We start from the raw sequence: 20,681 nt of genomic DNA, 5'->3' as shown, positions 1-20,681 counted from the left end.
CGCCAGAACCTCCAGTCAGATAGGACCACGGCTGCTCAGAGCTCTTCGGCTGCCTTGGCGGTACCTTTGCGAGCCGGGTTGTGTTTCCAGCCGGGGAACTTGGACGCGTCGGACCGTGCCGGGTAGAAAGTGGGGTGGGGGTGGGCAGGAATTTATTTCCCTTCCTTGCTTCCTAACGGACCTTTGGGGGACGGGAGAAGGGAAATTGGTTTTTTGTCGACGAGGAAGAAGCTACTGCTTTGTTTTGGTGGGGAAGCTCCGCGAGGAGGCCCGTGACTTCCAGCTGACGAGCCTGAAGCGTCCTCGACTTCTCCGTCCTTCCAGCGGGTGTGAGGGGACCCCTCTGACCTGGAGCTGGTTAGGCCCAGGTGGGAGGCGGAGGAGGGAAGGCCGGGCCCCTGTTCCAGGCGGGGCGGAGCTGGAAGCCTCCCTTGAGCTGCCCTGCTGCCGCCGCGGCGGGGGAAAGGCTCCCCGGTCCCGAGGACGACGGCGCTGGACTACGTGTGCGACATGTCCCCCACCATCTCCTACAAAGACAGCAGCCGGCAGCGCCGGCCGGGCTCCTATCAGAACTCGGATATGCTAAAGAGGGAGCTCCCGCCCCCGGACTTCTGCGGAGATGGCCGCGCCGAAGTGGGAGATGACCGAGAGGCGCTTCTCCAAGAGCCGAGCGTCACGCCGCTGGGGACACCCCGGGGCTACCGAGCGGAGCTGGGCAGCATCTTACTGCTCCTCTTCCTCTACGTGCTGCAGGGCATCCCGCTGGGGCTGGCGGGCAGCATCCCGCTCATCTTGCAAAGCAAGAACGTCAGCTACACGGACCAGGCTTTCTTCAGCTTCGTCTTCTGGCCTTTCAGCTTGAAGCTGCTGTGGGCCCCCCTGGTGGATGCCGTGTACTTCAAGAGCTTTGGCCGGCGCAAGTCGTGGCTTGTGCCCACTCAGTACACCTTGGGGCTTTTTATGATATACCTTTCCAGGCAGGTGGACTCTTTGCTTGGGGAGGAGGATGGCAAAAGCCCAGATGTGGTGGCCCTTACAGTGACCTTCTTCTTGTTTGAGTTTCTGGCAGCCACTCAGGACATAGCTGTAGATGGCTGGGCATTGACTATGTTGTCTCGGGAGAATGTGGGCTATGCTTCCACTTGTAACTCTGTGGGACAGACAGCTGGCTACTTCTTGGGAAATGTCTTGTTCTTGGCCCTGGAATCAGCCTCCTTCTGCAACAAGTATTTGCGGTTTCAGCCTCAACCCAGAGGAATTGTAACACTTTCAGGTATAAATTTTTGAAATGAATGTAATGATGCAGATCTTTCCGAGAGCCCCTTTTATCTCTCCCCCCCCCCAAGCTTCTGTGTCCTCTTCAGGTTGACAGTTGTTCATGTGTAGTGTGGTAAGAAGTGGTGATGGATTAGTCTACCGTGGAACATTTCATTTACACCCCTCTTATAGAACTGCAAAAAGAATTACAGTACCTGTGTGGATTTGCTATTCCAGATTGCTATATCAGCTGCCCAACTTTGAAGGTTCACATTTGTTTAGGAACTGTCTGATCTTGATACACTCTTTCGTTAAAAAGTGTGTGTGTGTGTGTGAAACCTGGAAGAACACATGCTGCTATATTAGCACACTTAGTGAAAATGCAGTGTTATCTTACAGAAGTTTTGGCATTTGCTGGGTCATGCTAGATAGCAATTCTGCATTTACACATTTTGCCCAGATTACGTTGCTTGAAAATGGAGCTGCCGTGTCATCTTAATTAATTAATAAGCCAAACTAAGCTAGTGGTCCTCATCCATGTTGCTAACATTAATAATAATGAGAGGTAATGAGAGATACCTATGGCGAAAAGACCCAAAGCAAAATGAACAATTATAGCAGGCACATCCAACTTCCAAGAGACTGCCATCTACTCACACTATAACAAACTGGCAGAGATCTACCCATCAGATTGACCAGAGTTGTTGAGATTTTTGTGGGGAGGGGGAGCCAAAGTTGTTTAGCTTTTTTCCATTCTTTTTTTTTAGGGGGGGGGATCAGGAGCCTGCGATCAACAAGGGATGACCGTAGGCGTCCCGCGATCGACCGGTAGATCGTGATCAACCTGTTGGACAGGCCTGAGTTATAGTATAGGTTTACAACTAAAAGCAGAATTGGTAAAGACCTGTCAAATCTAGTTTTTTCAGAACTGTCTTCAGTAATGGGAAGAGAGGCATTACTTTCACACATCTACTTTCCTGCCACCATAAGGTTCTGCATAAGGTTGAAATCACGCAATTGAAATGTAAGGTGTGATCATATGGTATTAAAAACAGTTTAGAAGCAATTGTAGTCACAGGAATAGGTCTCAGTTGCCAGAGCAAAAAGGTGTGTCTTTAGCATATGTTGGTAATTGTGTATGTTTCTGAAAAAAAGTGAATAATACAATATATATAATATAATGAAGGTGCCAGATGTACTTCTGTGGGGAGGGAATTCCACAACCTAGGAACTACCACAAAGAATTCCCTCTTCCACAGCACCCTGCTTGAACTTTTGAGGGCAGTGGAACTACCAAGGAGGACCCCTCTACTGATCTTGACAACAAGAGCGTCTGTATGGAAGTTATGGGCTAGTGTTATATCAGATAGACACAACAAAGAGGCAACAGAGGTCCCAGTGATTTCAGACTGGCTACTTTTATATCTTGCTTTCTGCATGCATGTTTTAATTTATCACAATGCTTCCAGTTTGTTAAGTAGGGTTCTTGAGGTTGGGGATAAGAGTATTTGCTTAAATGAGTTCTTAAATTTCATTATTCTTAACTTAATTACGTTATTCACATTGTGGTCTCCAAATCCATTCCTACAGGGATTAATCTGACATCTTTTCTTCTGGTAAAGATTAAGGCCGCACTATGTAGACTGCTTGCTCCTGTGGAGCCCCTTATTTATTTGGATGAGCTAATAATCCATCATAAATTACCAGTAATTGGTTTTGTGAAATCTATTTTTCTTACTGGACGGTATGTTAATTTTTTATGAAGGTTGCAGCTAGTCTTAGTGTTGGTTTTAAATAGTATGTTATTAGCATCAAGTGTCTTCATAATGGAAAAGGTTTCATTTCCCCTTCAGATTTCCTATTTTACTGGGGTGCTGTTTTCTTAATCACTACCACCTTGGTCGCACTCTTGAAAAAAGAAGATAGGGAAAGACACCCATCAAAAGAAGAAACAAAAGGCATCATGGATACGTACAAGCTGCTCTTCTCAATAGTAAAAATGCCAGCAGTCCTTACATTTTGTGCCCTGATTTTAACAGCAAAAGTGAGTACATGATTTGCTATTATCATTTGGGAATGTGCCTCATTTTTATAAGTTCCTGTTATTCATGGACCTATATGCCAGTCTTATGAGCTACTATGCCAGAAAACATATTAATTGAGAAGAGAGCTACTATTGCTAGCTAGCTAGCTATTTATTTATTTGATTTATATACCACCCTTTAACCAAAGATCCCAGGGTGGTGTACAAGATTAAGAACATAATTTATGGAGCATAATAATAAAAGCATAATACTGAACATAATAACAGACAGCATAACAATAAAATAATCATGATAACAGTCCGTCCCCTCTGCTGCAGATTGTTTAATGGCCAAACACCCTGGTAAAGAGGAATGTTTTCACCTGGCACCTAAAGACATGTAATGCTGGCACCAGGTGAGCCTCTGTGGGGAGAGTGTTTCACAGTTGAGGGAACCATCACAGAAAAGGCCCATTCTCATGTTGTAAGTCTCTGAACCTCTCAGGAGTGGGGACATAGAGAAGGACAAGCACCCTTATATATGGGGAGAGGTGGTCCTTAAGGTATTGTGGTCCTGAACCGTGTAAGTTATGAGATAGCATTGTAGCTGAGTTGATACAAAGCAATATGTGTGTCATCTTAAGTATGCACTTTCTGTAGGAGCAATAGATTGGAAGCCCTATACAGACATTACTTTGTGTGCAGAGGGGGAAGCCAATGTGGTGGAATGGTTCTGGGAGATCTGGGATCTGGGAGAATAGAGTTCAAATCCCCACATGGCCATGAAGCTCACTGAGTGACCCTCTGGCAGTTGCTACCTCTCAGCCTAACCTACTTTACAGGGTTGACGTGGGAATAAATTGAGAAGGAATGAACCAGATTAAAATACATGTCAACCTTCTGCATGTCTGGATAAGCTTGCCTAAACAAAAATGCTTTCAGCTAGTGTCAAAACCACTGATGTCAATAGGCAGGGAGTTCCAATGAAATGACAACAAGATTGCATTTCTCAGTGGTTGAGGTGTTTAAACTATTGGACTCTTCAGAATTGGCATTCCAGGGGATGGCAAGCTCCCACTTTTGTTTTCTTCTTCTGCTAACAGAGAACATGAGCCTTGTTAGCTCTGTAATGCTGACTGTGCTGTTACTTTTTTGTATTTTTCTACACCATTCTCTGACATGGGAGGGGAAAGAGGGAGCCTCATGCTCAGTCTCCAGAGGGCTGCTCTTTCTTTGATTGAGAGCTCATTGAATGCAGACAGTTGAGAGAGGAACAGAGCCATTGTCATTGGCTCCCTGATGGCTGCAATTGAGCAGTCATATCTTAACCTAATCAGCAGGGATATAAAAGAGGATTATGACGATGGCCCCATATTGTGCTGCAATGGATCCTAGAAGTCCTCAATTAACCATAATTTCCTCTTACGTCTGAATCAGAAAAAAACACGATTACTACAGTTTCAAGTTCTTTGTTCTGAACCTAGTCACCACAGCTCCTCCCCCCTTTCTGGTTCTGATTTAACTCTGGTTAATTGCTGGCATTGTGGCATATTGCAGCATGCCAGGGAGGGAATTGGTAGCACAGCAACAAAACTCACAGGCAGAAGGCTTGAGCATGTCTCAGCTTAGTAAACTATAGCACGATCATTCAGCTTTTCCTAGGGTTCTTCCTTTAAAACTTTTTGTAATTTGCAAGACTGCATAAACAATACGCTACCGAAGCCTCTCTGCCAGGAAGCTGGATTAAAAAAACAGTTGTTGAACGAGTTTGTTCTAAAAACAAATTCCGCTCCTGAGAGCCAACAGGATTGTTTCTCAGTGACTATCATAGCTGAAAGAGGGAAGTATTGGCATGCAAGGGGAAGCTCCGTTAAATAGCCCGAAAGAAGGTATTATTAGACCACTGGAACCCTGGACAAGAGTCATTCACACTGTAACATTTTTTTGCAGTTCCTACTTGTTTAATGTAAACACTGCCTCTTTCCATTGTAACATGAGCTATATTTATGAAGCCATGCTAGCACTGCAAAATTATTGATCCAATACAGTGGTACCTTGGGTTACAAACTCCGCTAACCGTAGTTGCTCCGGGTTGCGAACTTTGCCCCAGGATGAAAACAGAAATCGCGCAGCGGCAGCGGGAGGCCCCATTGGTAAAAGCGCATCTCAGGTTAAGAATGGTTTTGGGTTAAGAACGGACCTCCGGAACAAATTAAGTTTGTAACCCAAGGTACCACTGTAATTATTTTTGTATAATCTCCCATATTTGCCCTGATATGGCTATCAGCTGTGTTGCTTCCTGTCAAATGTTGGAATGATTCCAATTGTTCAAGAAGCTGCAATCTCAAATCAAGGTTTCATACTCTACTTTGATGGCCCACCACAAACCATGGTTTATTAACTGACACAGGCTCAGGCAAAAAAGCAAACCATGGATTTTGCATAATGTCTAAATGTCCATGGGTTTTGCGTAATGTTCTATAAGCGGAGGGGCACAATTTAATTTGTCTAAGCTAGTGATTCCCAAACTGGTCCATGAACCACCTGTGGTCTGCAAGCTTCATTCAGGTAGTATGTGGCATGTAATATTGATTTTTAGCTGCATTTTGATTGTTTCTTTTTATTTCTTATATTGCATTCTATTTTATTACTATCTGCATTCAATAACTGAACAATATAAGAGAAAAAGGAGCAATAAAAATACAATTAAAATCATACATCACCCAGTACAGTGCATTACAATTGCTGTAGTGAGCAGAAAAATCATTAAGTGGTCTGCAAGACACTCAGCAGTTTTCAAGTGGTCCATGGGAAAAAAATGTTTGGGAACCACTGGTCTAAGCCAAAGGTGGGGTTGAGAACCTGTGGAATCGTTGGGTGCCAACTCCCATAAACCTCAGTCAACATGACCAATGATCAGGGATGAATTGAGTTGTCTGCAGGACCACAAGTTCCCTTTCATGGTCTTCTTCTTAAATACTGATTTGCTATTCTGGACCACAGTGTTGGGAGCTTGGATCTGGATCAAGTTTCAGAAAGTCCAGGGATGGGTGACCATGAATAAGTTACTACATATTAGTACAGCAGAAAAACCTTGTTGTATGTGTGTAAGATTGTAAAAGGTTTTTATGTTGCAGATCGGATTCTCTGCAGCGGATGCAGTCACAGGCCTCAAACTGGTAGAAGAAGGAGTACCTAAAGAACACTTGGCTCTTCTTGCTGTTCCAATGGTTCCACTGCAGATCATATTGCCTCTGATTATCAGCAAATACACAGCAGGTCCACAGCCCCTGAACACATTTTACAAAGCTATGCCTTTCAGGTAAAAAGCCTCTTGATAGTTAAACCTGATAATACACAACTCTGTTAATGTGAAATTATAATTTTGTAACCATTAAAAGCAATGAGATGTGCATGTTGGGCTTTTACTTGGAAAGCTTTGCCGTGGTTATTGGTTCGAAATCCCCCGCTCTTGTTCGCTACGCAATTTATAATGAAATGCTGTAGCTTTGCTGAATTCCTTTACAAGAGCTGTGCTTGGTTAAAATTCCACTTGTGTCAGAACTAGTGTTTTCTTTTCCACACTTAGCTTTCATTAGATGATTTCCCCCCCTATGGACAAGGCTAAGTTCAAGGTATTGGTTCTGATGTATAAAACCCTGGGCAGCTTGGAATCAGGATACCTAAATCAGTCTTTAGATACCCAATGAGTTACTATGCTCTGCAGGAGAAGGCATCCTGCAGATACCATCTTATAGGGATGTCTGCATTCTGTGTGATGTTGAAACTGGGCCTTAAGTGTTGTGCCACATGCCATTTGTAATGCCCTCCTGCTAAATATTAGATAGGTGCCGCCTCTGTAGACATTTTGACACCTGCTGAAGACCTTCCTCTTTCAACAAGTCTTTTAAGCAGAGATATTTCCCAGTCTGCATCTGTATAGGAATTGTTTTTAGGTGTGTTTATTGTTTTATCTTTTGTGGCATTTGGGGGCCTTTCATTTCCATGAAGACCACAGAATGTGTCTCATGGATCACTCATTTCCTTCCAGCTTATATGGATGGGAAACAATGGGTTATATAGGAGTAGCCAACATAGTATTCTCCATATACTTTGAACTGGAACCCCTCCATCGCCCCTCATCAGTGGCTGGCTGAGGCTGATGGGCCTTGGAGTGCCCATCTAGAGGGGACCATGTTGACTACCCCAAGGTTAGGCAGCTTAGTATCAAAGGGGCTGATTTCAGTCTTGTATGGCCTGCCTCTTTTTAACTAGAATTCCCAAAATCTACTTGACCAAGTTCAGATCATGGTCAAGGGGGAGACATCTTAACCATGATTTGGTAAGCAAAACCTTGATTTAGCTGCCATCTGCTGATGTTAAAAGGCCCAGGGAGGAGCAAAGTGTGTGCAAGCCGGCACATTTGCACAGTTGCTTATTGTCATGTGCAAAGCACACCTTGTTTAAGGTGCATTACTGAATCAACCCAAGGTTCATCTAGATAAGCATTCTTCAAAATCTGCATCTGTTAGGTAGCCCACCAGAAACTGGCCAGTGAATCACCACTGGCTCATATTCTGACTCTGCCATGCCTCAGGTCTACCCCTTGTCAAAAATTTTGGGTTGCCTTCCTAGCTCGTATTGGTTTAATGCAGACATGATGAGGAGTTTGGGGTATTCAAGGTGTTTCCCTTTATCTTTTCCCTACAGGTTACTGTTTGGGTTGGAATTTGCTTTCTTGGTTTGGTGGACTCCCAAAGTAAAATACGAAGGAGGATTTCCCATCTATTACTATATTATATTGCTTCTGAGTTATGCTTTGCATCAGGTAATAAGTTGCTCTCTGTGTGTGTGCTTGAGTAGTCTGTGTAGATACAAGGCTTTGATATATACCGTATTTTTCGCTCCATAAGACGCACCGAGTTTTTAGAGGGGGAATGCAAGAAAAAAAATTACTGTATTTTCCACACCATAGGGCGCTCCGGACCATAGGGCGCACCTAGTTTTGGGAGGCGGAAAACAAGAAAAAATTATTCTGAACCCCAGAAGCCAGAAGAGCAAGAGGGATCTGGCTTCTGGGATACCGTGTGGCTGTTCTGGCTTCTGGGATAACCACGCCAAGCCTCTTTAGGACAGCGGGATGAAGGCTCCCCCTGCCCAAAGAGGCTGCGCAGGGCTAAGGCAGAAGCCAGGACAGACGCGTCGCTGAAGGGGCACTGCACCTTCTCTCTCTGTGTGCAGCGGCAGTCCCTGACAGGAGAGGCGCTGCACAGAGAGGGAGAAGGCACAGCGCCCTTCAGTGAAGCTGGAGAAGGAACAGAAGGAGACCCTTCTGTTCCTCCTCCGGCTTCCAGGACCGGCGCGTCGCCGTGGAATCAAGGCACACCTAGTTTTTTGGGGGGGGAATAAAGGAAAAAAAATTTATTTCCCCCCCAGGCGCGGGGCTGGGGCGGGGGAAGCTCGAGCTTCCCCCAACCCCAGCCCACAGAACAGGCAACTCTCCGCAAGCCGCGGGAGCCCAGCACCGGGCTCCCACGCCTTGCGGAGAGCTGCGCCAAGCCTGGGCGCGCTGAGCTCAGCGCACCCAGACTTCAGTTTGCAGGCAACTCTCCGCAAGCCGCTGGAGCCCAGCGCCGGGCTCCCGCGCCTTGCCGAGAGCTACCCAAGCGCGCCGGGGCTTCGGGATAAGAGACAGCTCTGCGCAAGCCGGGGGAGCACTCCCGCGGCTTGCGCACAGCTACCCGAAGCCCAGCGCGACTGCTCAGCGTGCCGGGGCTTCGGGATTAGAGACAGCTCTGCGCAAGCCGGGGGAGCCCTCCCGTGGCTTGCGCACAGCTACCCGAAGCCCCGGTGCGACTGCTCAGCGCTCCCGGGCTTCGGGGTGCAGGCAGCTCTGTGCAAGCCGGGGGAGCCCGGGGGGGACTCCCGCGGGCTCCCAGGGCTTGCAGATAGCTTCCTGAAGCCTGGAGAGCGAGAGGGGTCGGTGCGCACAGACCCCTCTCGCTCTCCAGGCTTCAGCGAAAGCCTGCATTCGCTCCATAGGACGCACACACATTTCCCCTTCATTTTTGGAGGGGAAAAAGTGCGTCCTATAGAGCGAAAAATACGGTATTTAAAGGGAGTGCTGAGCAGATCCTGTATGCATCCCAGGCTCTGACGGGCTGCCCTTCTCCCTCCTCGGGGAAAAGCCCCCAAGAGCCGCGTGGCTCTTTAAAGGGAGTGCGACTCTTGGGGGCTTTTGCGGGAGGTGGGGGAAGAGACAGTCGCGTGCTCTGTCACTTCCCCCACCTCCCGCAAGAGCCGTCCGCTCTTTAAAGGGAGCGCATCTATCCCTGGCTTTTGCAGGAGGTGGGAGAAGGGACAGAGCTGCCCGCAAAAGCCAGGGATAGCTGCTCGAAGCCTCCGCAGGGCAGCGGGGAGCCTTCATCCCACTGCCCTGCGGAGGCTTCGAGGGGTATCCCAGAAGCCAGAACAGCTAGAGGGACTGCTGCGCCGTGCTCCCTCTTGCTGTTCTGGCTTAGCCGCGCAGCCTGCATTCGCTCCATAAGGCGCGCATGCATTTCCCCTTACTTTTTAGCAGGGAAAAGGTGCGTCTTATAGAGCAGAAAATACGGTATATATGAAGAATGTATTGAGCTTAGGCTTTGTTACCACTTAAGGTATATTCAATTTCCTAAAACACATTTGTCTGCTACCTTCAAGTCTTTACTGATACTGTTAGTACTAGAGAAGGATGGACCAGTTTCTTTCTTTTCCATGTAAAATATAGTGGGGTAGGAGAGCTGAAAATAATGCCAGTATGTTTTACATCTGTCAACCAATGTGCCCCTTTAGTTTCAGGTATTACATGGGTAGATAAGTTTATAAAGCCAGGGACATACATTATCACAGCTCTCTGGCAGCTGTGGTGGCTCATTTACCAGAAGTAATGTGTTTAGCATTAACTCTGGAAGTGTAAACTGTATTCTGACCAAACCAAGCCTAGGAGTATACAGATTGCCAGACGTGAATTTTCCCCCAGCTCTTCCACCGCACTATGTAAGTGTTTTCCTTACTGAAATCTTGTGTTGGAGTGTTATTTTGTTGCAAAAACACTGTTTTTGTTTCTTCCTACAAGATATGTAAAAGTGGGAATCTTTGGTCTTCCAAGACGCTAGGAGCTCTCAACAGCTGGCCCCTTTTGACTACATTTCATGTTAAACGGCAGCTCCACAGTGTTCCATAAGACATTTCACTAAAATAGCAGTTGCTACTTGAAGCTGTTCTCTTGCGTAATTCTCTTTGTGTTCATCTGCCTTTCCCCCAGGTTACGCTGTACAGCATGTATGTTGCTATAATGGCTTTCAATGCCAAAGTTAGTGACCCACTCATAGGCGGAACGTACATGACGCTACTTAACACAGTGTCGAATTTGGGAGGAAACTGGCCGGCAACAGTAGCTCTTTGGCTTGTGGATCCACTTACAGTGAAGGAGTGTGTCGGAGCTCAAGGACAGAACTGCGGGACTGCAGCTGCTGCAGAAGTAAGTTTCTTATAAGAGACGCTTTCATTCCAACACTAGTCTTGATGCAGTAACACTACTTTCTATATACTGATATTTTCCCCCATTTAAAAAGCATCTTAGGAATAGCTTTTTCCCTTTAATATTAAGTGAGAAAATTTGCACTTCCTGTGTTAGTTATGCAACACCTTCGCTTTATTCACCTTAAGGAGTTTGAACAGTGTGAGTTTAGCCACATATTAGTATGATAGCAAAGTTGTAAGACTTTTCCAGAATGCTTGTACAGTGCTACCTTGGGTTAATAACTTAATTCATTCTGGAAGTCCATTCTTAACCTGAAACTGTTCTTAACCTGAAGACCACTTTAGCTAATGGGGCCTCTCGCTGCTGCCGCACCGCCAGAGCACGATTTCTGTTCTCATCCTGAAGCAAAGTTCTTAACCTAAGGTACTATTTCTGGGTTAGCGGAGTCTGTAACCTGAAGCGTATGTAACCCGAAGTACCACTGTAGAGTCTTACCTCAGGTTACAGACGCTTCGGGTTGCGCGATTTCAGGTTGCGTACCACGCCAAACCTGGAAGTACCAGAACAGGTTACTACTGGATTTTGGCACATGGGCAGAAGCGCTAAATTGCGCTTCGCACATGTGCAGAAGTGCTGAATCGCGACCCGCGCAGACGTGACGCTGCGGGTTGTGGACGTTGCGGGTTGTGAACATGCTTCCCACACAGATCATGTTCGCAACCCAAGTGTCCACTGTATAAGATCATCTTGAAAGAATAAGTCTTGCTTCAGCTTTGGCTACAACCCACATGCTTCGATTCTCTTCTTCCAGTAGGCAGCACTGATGGGGCATTATGAAGCTTAAGGCAGCTGCATTACTCCCTACAAAAGTATAGACTTTTAATTAAAAAGGGGATGGGCATCTGGGAAAAAAGTCTTTTTCCCCCTAGATGCCCACCCCCTTCTTATTTTTTTTTTTAATGGTTTTTTTGCCAAGTATGTAAAGCCAAATCCGCACAATTTAAATGTACACAAGTTGCGAGTTACCTGTAATACAAAATTATTATTAACGGGTGGTAACCAAAGTTAGTCATACTCTGAGCAGACCCATTGCAATCAATGGACTTGGTAACATCCACGGATTTTAGTGGGGGTACCACGTAGTCAGATATCACCCAACATACTATATTTTTAAGGATAAAAGCAGTGTGTTCATCTGGAATGCTTCATCAATGCATTTTAACTTATTCTGTTAATACATATATCCGTATAACATTTTTTGACGCCCTTCTCCCATTCTCTCTTGCAGCTTTGTACAAAAGAAGGTGGATCTTGTATTATTACCTTGGATGGTTATTACGTGGAATCCCTAATATGCGTGGCTTTGGGATTTGTTTGGTGGTTGTTTCTCGGTCCCAAATTCAAAAAGCTGCAGAACGAGAGGGCATCTTCATGGAAATGCAGGAGAACCAGCTCATAGGAAAACACTGTCAAAAGTTGTTATGGTTTTATCCCATAATGAGTACACAAAAGAATAAATGTAGGGGGGAAATGGCCATTTTATGCCAAATGACTTTCCAAAAAGCCAAGCCAGGAAAGTAGTATATGGATCAGTTAAAAAAGCACACACACCAACAACATTTCCTTAAGTTAAAAATGAATAATCATACTCGAAACAGCACTTTAAAATTACAGAGCTGTTGTGCTAACTTGCAGCGTCTGCCTTTTGTCTTCTGATTGATTTCTTTAACATTATCTCTAAACAAAACTTTTATGAAACCATAACATTTTGATTTAAATGTAAACGTTGAATGTATATGGTAAAATAAGCTGTAGAGAGAACAATCAATCTGTTACATTTTCCGCAGCCCCTTTGAATTGCTGACCATAACTACGCTTTATGGGAGAAAACAATGAGTACCAAAACATTCTCTCAAATGTATTTTCCTGGCTTCTACAAGCTTTAAAGATTTATAAGAGGAATATTTTTATAATGGTGAAAATTTAGCTTTTTTCTTTTCTTTTAATGTGCACACTTGATTTCAAGGCACTTGATTTGCTAATAGAAGTGGTTTCTTCAGGACAGCATTTGTATGAGAGAAGCAGCTGGCTAGGCACTTAGGTTGATCACACCTGGTAGAGTGGTAGGCAGGCATATTGACTAGTACTGAAGAACGGGCTTCCAAAAGATTAGGGGCACATATAAGGCCAGTGAATTCAGCTTGCTTGAAAAAGCAAATACGCTGTTTCTCAAGAATTGCTGTTTTTTTTCTTTTATGAGGCCCAAAGAGGACTAGGCAAAAGATGTGATGCCTTTTGAAAAGAAATGGTGATGGATTGTCTGTGCTTTCATTTTTTTAGGACATTCATATCGTTCTAATGTAAGTCATTCAATCATTCCTGGCTGCTGCCTGGAATCTCCTACAACTGGTAACGCGATTTTTGCAATTCTCATTATTAAGAGGGAATCTTCTCTTTAGTGCCTTAAGGATGTACAATACAATGTATATCACATAAGAAGGGGGCACTGTTATAGTATGTTGTTGGATGTATTTTGTACATCTCTCATGATATTAAAATACCTTCAAAAGGTGTGGCAGGCTAGTGTCATACTCTTGATGCTGTCTCAGTTTTACTGGTTATTTCAAGAGGTCAATTCTTTCTGAAATGGATATTAATTCTTGATTCCAAGTGAATCTGTGATTTACGGTGTACTGTTTTTCTTTTAAAGCTCTTTTCTGAGTGTAAATAAATGTTAAGCCTGTTTGAGAAGGAAGTTTACACAACTCTTAAGCACACTTACTTGGGAGTAAATGCCACTGAAATTAGTGGGACCTACTTCCAGGGAAACAGAGTTAGGATCATAGGGTTGGAAGAGGTTTTAAAATCAACAGAGAGAAAAACATTCTTAGTCTGCCCTTGATCTATATTCCTCTCCTTCTGAAGAACAAAGTGACCCATTGTTAAGCAATGTATAACCGAAATTGCCAACACCTTAAGATCCCAGTACTTAGATTTATAGCTGTTTAAGTAGTTTGTGGATTTCAGGGATCCTTCTGCAACCTTAAAACTATATTTATAGCCAGCTGTTTGTTTTTACAATAATAGGGAGAACTCCTGGACTGCTCCCAATTGGATTTTAAGATTGCAGCCTATCAATGATATTAATAAACTAGTTAAATCAGCAATACTCTGATTGAATTCATGGACCTAAACTAGATAACATCCAGTTTAAACATATTTAACTAGTGACTTTGGCAGGAAATTGGGTTACACATTGCTTCCCTGTGGCCACTTGTTTAATATGTTCTGCAGGTAGGCAGTATGTGCTGAGATTGCAGGTTGTTTGTGTGTTCTGTTGGTTGAGCTCCAGTAACTTCATTTAGATTTGGTTGGTAGAATATAGGGATGACATTTTTATTGGTCCCTCCTGCGCCTTTAAAAGCAGCTTGATTTGCAGGCATTTGTTAGGTGATAATGCTGATCTCTAACAGCAAAGAGTTGCACCTGTTGATTTCTATAGATCAAGCTGATGTTGAAGGCATGGTGTTGGCTGGGTTTTGGGTCTGTTAGTAAACTTCATAGGGTTTAAGACACTCTAGTCCCCACCCCCCGCCCTGGGCATATTGTAACATGGTGATATTGTTGTATTAATATCTTGTAGTTCTGTTCATATGAATAATCAGACCTGTTTACTTGAATGAAAAATCCTTGGCGCTCTCACTAAGTACTTTTAGTTTTCATTCATTGTTTACAATAAACTGATTTTGTTTGCCTTAATTTTGATCCATCCCTATTGGCTAGGTGGGACGAATAAAATGATGCTACTTTAATACTATATGTGATAGTTTATGAGAGGATATTTAGTGGCTAAAACTTGTATTTATCATTTCCATTTATTTTTGGTTTGCCACCGCATAAATGAAAAGCCTGTTAACAGAGAACGTTTATTAACTGTCTCTAGACAATGTTAGGGAGGGGATACTTCTAGAAAAAAGGTGTCTGGCTTGCAGAACATGCACAGGACATTAGCCAGTGAGGCTTTTTATGTTTTCCAGTTCTGTATTACTGTTTATACAGGGTGCCAAGAAAAATAAAGGCTATGCATTTAAACAAATGTCTGATGCTGTAGAGTAAATGTTGTGAATGGCTAATTAAACTAAAACCCAGAATCAATAGCAAAGCTTGAACTAAAACTTTCCTAAAAAACGAGAAACATTAAAAGAAATTTCAGCATACTCCGAGAATGAAAGAAGTGCTCAGCATTACTTTTTGCACTTAAACACATTTGTATTAAACTTGTTGTGTTGAATTCTTGGACACTCATCACCGATGTGATTTTGCAGAGGGAATTCCTATAGATTTGGAAGCATATCCTGAGTTGTGCCTGCACCCGAGATAGCAGAGTCTGTGGAGTTGCTATAGGTTAAGCATTTACCTTTCACTTATCTGAATTGTACTAAATGAGAACAAAATGAGACCTGTAGTTATTGAAGGCTATCTGCATTATTTGAGAGGTAAATTATGCTGCTTGATATAATTTCAGGTGCAAGCTACAAATGATGTAAATTGGGGAAAAGGTCTAATTAACGTTCTATATGGTGTTCCCTTAATTGGAGTAAATAATAACGTGATACTCTTGGCATAAAATTGCTTCCCATTTTCAGGATAATTAGTGATTCCCTGACAGCAATTTTGCTCATTCATGGCAATCAAGTACAATTACCTCACAAAAGGTGGAACACATCTTCTCACTTGTATATAAGGTTCACAAGAAAATGTTTTCTATAGCAATAATCACGTCATGTGAAAGGAGAAATTGTCAAGGGGGGGGGGAGATATGCTGAGTTGTGATAAAAGTATTATTTGATAACTACCACTTGAACTCTCATCTGCACTCTGTGATGCTGTCTTCAGTTCTGATTAGATTTACAAAGCTTAAGCTGTTGTTTTCTGGGTTTTCTATTGGCTATAAAGTTCATAGTTTGGAGAATATTCTTTTTATATCTTCAAAGGTTCATCAGAGATGACTGTAGAAGTATTGAATAATAAAATATTGCCTTTTTTAAAAGAAGGCTAATACTATTTGCTCGATACAAACGATATATAAAGCAAGTTAATCTACAAAGGATTTGTAGATGTACATACTTGTTGCATACTTGTTTATGAAAAAAACTAAAATATTGCTCAAATGGATGACAAATTGATTTAAGTGTGAAACATATAAGTAATGGCCAGGAACTCTGTGAAACCAATTCCTTTGACTGTAATAGAGAGTGGAAACAGAAGTATAATGTATATGTTGGAATATTTCTTGACTGTTTGTTTTTTTTTCCTTTATAATGTGCTGTAAATTGAGGCACTGGTACACACAAAATAGGTTTGCTTTTGAAACAGCTGTTAGTCATAATGAAGAACAGAACAAAACGGCTGGACCATTTCATGATTAAAAATAGCTGACTTGTAAAATGGAACAAACGTGTTTAATTTTTCTATTTTACCCAAAGCTTTTCCTGGGTTTTCTCTTCATGTTTAAGCTTTAAAATAAATAAATAAATAAATAAGTTCTGTCAATTGATAAATATGAGACGACACAATTACCTTGCTGAAAGTGCTAAATTTACAGAACCATATCCCTTAGGAAGTCTCAGAAGCTCGCTCTATTGTTTCAATAAAGCAATATTGCAGTTTTATTTTTTGTTTCTGTATTGATCAGCCAAACTAGTGTTGGGAGCCCTATTGAGAAGATTGGTTTAGAAATGTGTTCATTGCTGGCATTTGATACTAATAATCATTGCTGTGGCACTATTTTATTTTGTGCTCTCCTATTTTATGCCAGTGTCTGAGACGAGGATGGAAACCAAAAGGGATGTCAGAGCAGCTGGTAATTAAACCCAACACCTTAAAATGTTTATTGCATTAAGCAATAGAACAGCAGCAGCAGTTAAAACCCTATGTGTGATAAAACAAACTGCAGATAAGTTTTTTGCCTCCTGCTCAAAAGACAACAAAGTTGGCACCAGGAAAGCATCTCTGGGGAGGGATGTTCAAAGGCAGGAGCCACCACTAAAAAGACTCTATGTTGAGTCCCTTGGTTGAATGTGGTGGTATAGAAAGAAGGGCCTCTGATGTGATCTCAGGTTTTGGGCTGGCTCCTGCAGGAACATTGCGAGCAGTGTTTGAATGTGAAAGGTGACAGCCTTGCAAAATGTTTTAGGAACATTTGTGGTCCTTTCGACTGGAAACCCAGACCAAGGACTGAACTTGGTTGCCTCTCTATGCAACCAAGGTTGGTTTTGTAATTCTCTGTTGTTTTTGGCTTCCTCCGAAGAATCCCAAGAATTGTAGTTGGTTAAGGGTGCTGGGAATTGTAGCTCTGTGATTCTTTGTGGGAAGCAATATGCTTAAAATGTACAGAGTGGATCTGAACCAATAGTCTGGATCATGCCAGTATCGTATGCAATTGTTTCCTTGAATGCTAGTGGGATAATTCCAAGACTGCTCTGGAGTAAGTGATTCATAGCTTTGTGTATCAAGCTAGATGTCCATGGATTAAAATCAGAGCAGAATATCAAAGTCAGGCACAGGGAGAGTAAAGTCATCACTCAATTCCCCAAGCAATTGCTCTCTTCTTGAATCACTCAGTTCCTTGCTGTGTGGGCAGCACTCAGGGTCCCTGGTTGAAAAATCAATGTTCTAGAGGTGCCCAGTGGTGTTTTAAATACAGTAGTATCTCGGGTTGCATACGCTTCGGGTTGCTTACGCTTCAGGTTACAGACTTCACTAACCCAGAAATAGTACTTCGGGTTAAGAACTTTGCTTCAGGATGAGAACAGAAATCGTGCTCCGGCGGCGGCAGGAGGCCCCATTAGCTAAAGTGGTGCTTCAGGTTAAGAACAGTTTCAGGTTAAGAACGGACCTCCGGATCAAATTAAGTACCACTGTACTGGTTAGAACATGGGTAGGCAAACTAAGGCCCGGGGGCTGGATCCGGCCCAATCGCCTTCTAAATCTGGCCCACAGACAGTCCAGGAATCAGCATGTTTTTGCATGAGTAGAATGTGCCCTTTTATTTAAAATGCATCTCTGGGTTATTTGTGGGGCATAGGAATTAATTCATTCCCCTCCCCCAAATATAGTCCGGCACCCCACAAGGGACAGTGGACCGGCCCCCTGCTGAAAAAGTTTGCTGACTCCTGGGTTAGAACTACAACCTACACAGCTGAAAAAACAGATCTTTGCAAGGCCCTTTCAGCACTGTGCGTGTTATTTTGCACTTGCCTTTGGCTTTCCTGCTGATTTTGCTTTGTCCACACTCCAGGCAGATCTTAACCCCCTGCCTCTACTTAGAAGTTGGAAAATGAATGTTTTATCTGTGATCAGAAAATGTCTGTAACCTAGTAGGGTCAAGCGTAAGTGCACCGTTCAGGGGACCAGATGGAAAAGAGGGCAAGGCTCCTGACGCTGAGGTAGCCCTGTTGTTAGAGCATGAGACCCTTAATCTTAGGGTCGTGGGTTTGAGCCCCATGTTGGGCTAAAGATTCCTGCATTGCAGGGAGGGGGGTCTGGTCCCTTTCAATTCTATGATTCTATGACTTTGTTGACTATTACTTCTGACACGTGTGCAGAAGAAGGGGGTTTGGGCAGCAGCAACTTGTCACTTGATGGTAAGAGCACAAACCTCAACGCCTGTGTGATGCTTAAAGGCATTGAGCCCTGGCCCTCCTTTCTACCTGGCCACCCTACCCAACTTGCAAATGTATGTTAGCTTATTATTGGCTCTGAGCCTGTAGGACAATCTGCCCTCTGCTGCTAGCCAGGGGACTATCAGACGGTAGCATCCTCTCCTTATTGGGAAGAACATCGTGGCAAAGGAAAGGCCAAAGTTGGTCCCAGTCTTTGGCTAGAGAATGTGCACCTACAAGGAGCTTCTTCCCCTACTCTTCCCTGTCACAAGGAACCCTGTAAGAAATGAATAAAAACAATAAAAGAGAAAAGAAAGATTAGCAATAGAGCATAGCAATCTGTAGTGCGGTAACATACAGTTCGAGTAAATGCAATCGGAACAAAACTACAGTGGTGCCTCGCAAGACAAAAAGAATCCGTTCCGCGAGTCTCTTCGTCTAGCGGTTTTTTCGTCTTCGGAAGCAAGCCCATTAGCGGATTAGCGCTATTAGCGGTTTAGCGGCTATTAGCGGCTATTAAAGGCTTAAGGGATTAGCGGATTAGCTGCTAAAAGGCTATTAGCAGCTTAGTGCCTTAGAAAAAGGGGGTGGGGAGCGAAAAAAAACCCCCAGGAATCGCAAGACATTTTCGTCTTGCGAAGCAAGCCCATAGCAAATTCGTCCTGCGAAGCACCTCCAAAACGGAAAACCCTTTCGTCTAGTGGGTTTTCCGTCTTGCGAGGCATTCGTCTTGCGGGGCACCACTGTAAAAGCAGGAAGACTGTTCACAGCACATAACTTAATTACCGGTATGTCAGGCTGCAATCCTAAACCCACTTGCCTATGCCTAAGCCCTATGAAGTCAAGATGGCTTACTTCCAAGGAGACATGTTTAGACTTGAACTATCAATGGGACTTAAAATTAAGAAATGACTAACTCCCAGCTCCTGCCCACCTAGCAGTTCGAAAGCCTGTCAAAGTTCAAGTAGATAAATAGGTACTGCTCCAGCAGGAAGGTAAACGGCGTTTCCGTGTGCTGCTCTGGTTCACCAGAAGCGGCTTAGTCATGCTGGCCGCATGACCCAGACGCTGTACGCCGGCTCCCTCGGCCAATAAAGCGAGATGAGCGCCTCAACCCCAGAGTCGGCCACGACTGGACCTAATGGTCAGGGGTCCCTTTACCTTTACCTAACTTAATTGCATGGATTGCAGTGAGACCTAAGTGCAACTTAAGCTGCAATCTGATGCATACTTGCTTGTGAGTAAGCCTCATTGGATTCTGTAAAACCTCTGAGTAGATTTTTAGTTTATTCAGCTCCGGCCCATCTGGAGCTGATATGGCTCATGTCGTCCTGAGCCCAGCAGAGTGTAATCTCGTAGTCCGCAATGAAAGGATAAGCAGGTATGGCTACATTGCTATTTTATTTCGCTATACCAAAAACACACAAATGTACATCTTGCCTCTGTGAGAGCAGAGAGCAACTCTCGACAAAGAAATGACAGAACAAAGGAAACAGGAAACCAGTGTACGTCACATCCAGTCTCCCTTTCCCGTGGGAACCCAACAGCAACTGAACTGTGGAATGAAAACATTGTATTGTGACATGCCGCTGCTGCTCAATGAGGGAAACATAACCTTCCAAGGAGACATGTTTAGACTTTGACTATCAATGGGACTTAAATTAAGCAATGACTAACTTAATTGCAGTTCTGTGCGCTGCTCTGGTTCGCCAGAAGCGGCTTAGTTGTGCTGGCCACATGACCCGGAAACTGTATGCCGGCTCCCTCAGCCAGTAAAGTGAGATGAGCGCTACAACCCCAGAGCCATCCACGACTGGACCTGACGGTCAGGAGTCCCTTTACCTTTAACTTAATTGCATGGATTGCAATGAGACCTAAGTGCAACTTAAGATGCAATCTGATGCATACTTGCTTGTGAGTAAGCCTCATTGGATTCTGTAAAACCTCTGAGTAGATGTGCCTAGGCTTCCTCTGAAAATAAGTCTGAATCCAACCCAATACACCAGGCATAGGCAAACTCGGGCCTCCAGATGTTTTGGGACTGCAACTCCCATCATCCCTAGCTAACAGGACCAGTGGTCAGGGATGATGGGAGTTGTAGTCCCAAAACATCTGGAGGGCCGAGTTTGCCTATGCCTGCAATACACAAACCAATATGTGCAAAAGTTTAAAGCAACCAGCAGAAAAGAAGTCTCTTGGCCACAGCAGAAAT

General features: G+C 43.8%; 1 protein-coding gene across 1 annotated transcript; it reads left to right on the top strand.

The window, feature by feature from the left end:
• On the top strand, positions 1–16,477 carry SLC33A1 (solute carrier family 33 member 1). The gene is made up of 6 exons (XM_083442788.1): positions 1–1,273; positions 3,111–3,301; positions 6,418–6,602; positions 7,991–8,108; positions 10,587–10,802; positions 12,094–16,477. Exons 1-6 carry the CDS (start codon positions 511–513, stop codon positions 12,262–12,264), a joined length of 1,644 nt encoding a protein of 547 aa, XP_083298914.1. The 5' UTR covers positions 1–510; the 3' UTR covers positions 12,265–16,477.
• Positions 16,478–20,681: the final 4,204 nt, after the last annotated feature.

The sequence above is a fragment of the Podarcis tiliguerta genome, assembly GCF_965153285.1.
Source record: "Podarcis tiliguerta genome assembly, chromosome: 5".
Classification (NCBI taxonomy): Eukaryota; Metazoa; Chordata; class Lepidosauria; order Squamata; family Lacertidae; genus Podarcis; species Podarcis tiliguerta.
The sequence above is the reverse complement of the archived record's forward strand: the minus strand, read 5'-3'. Positions and strand labels throughout refer to the sequence as shown.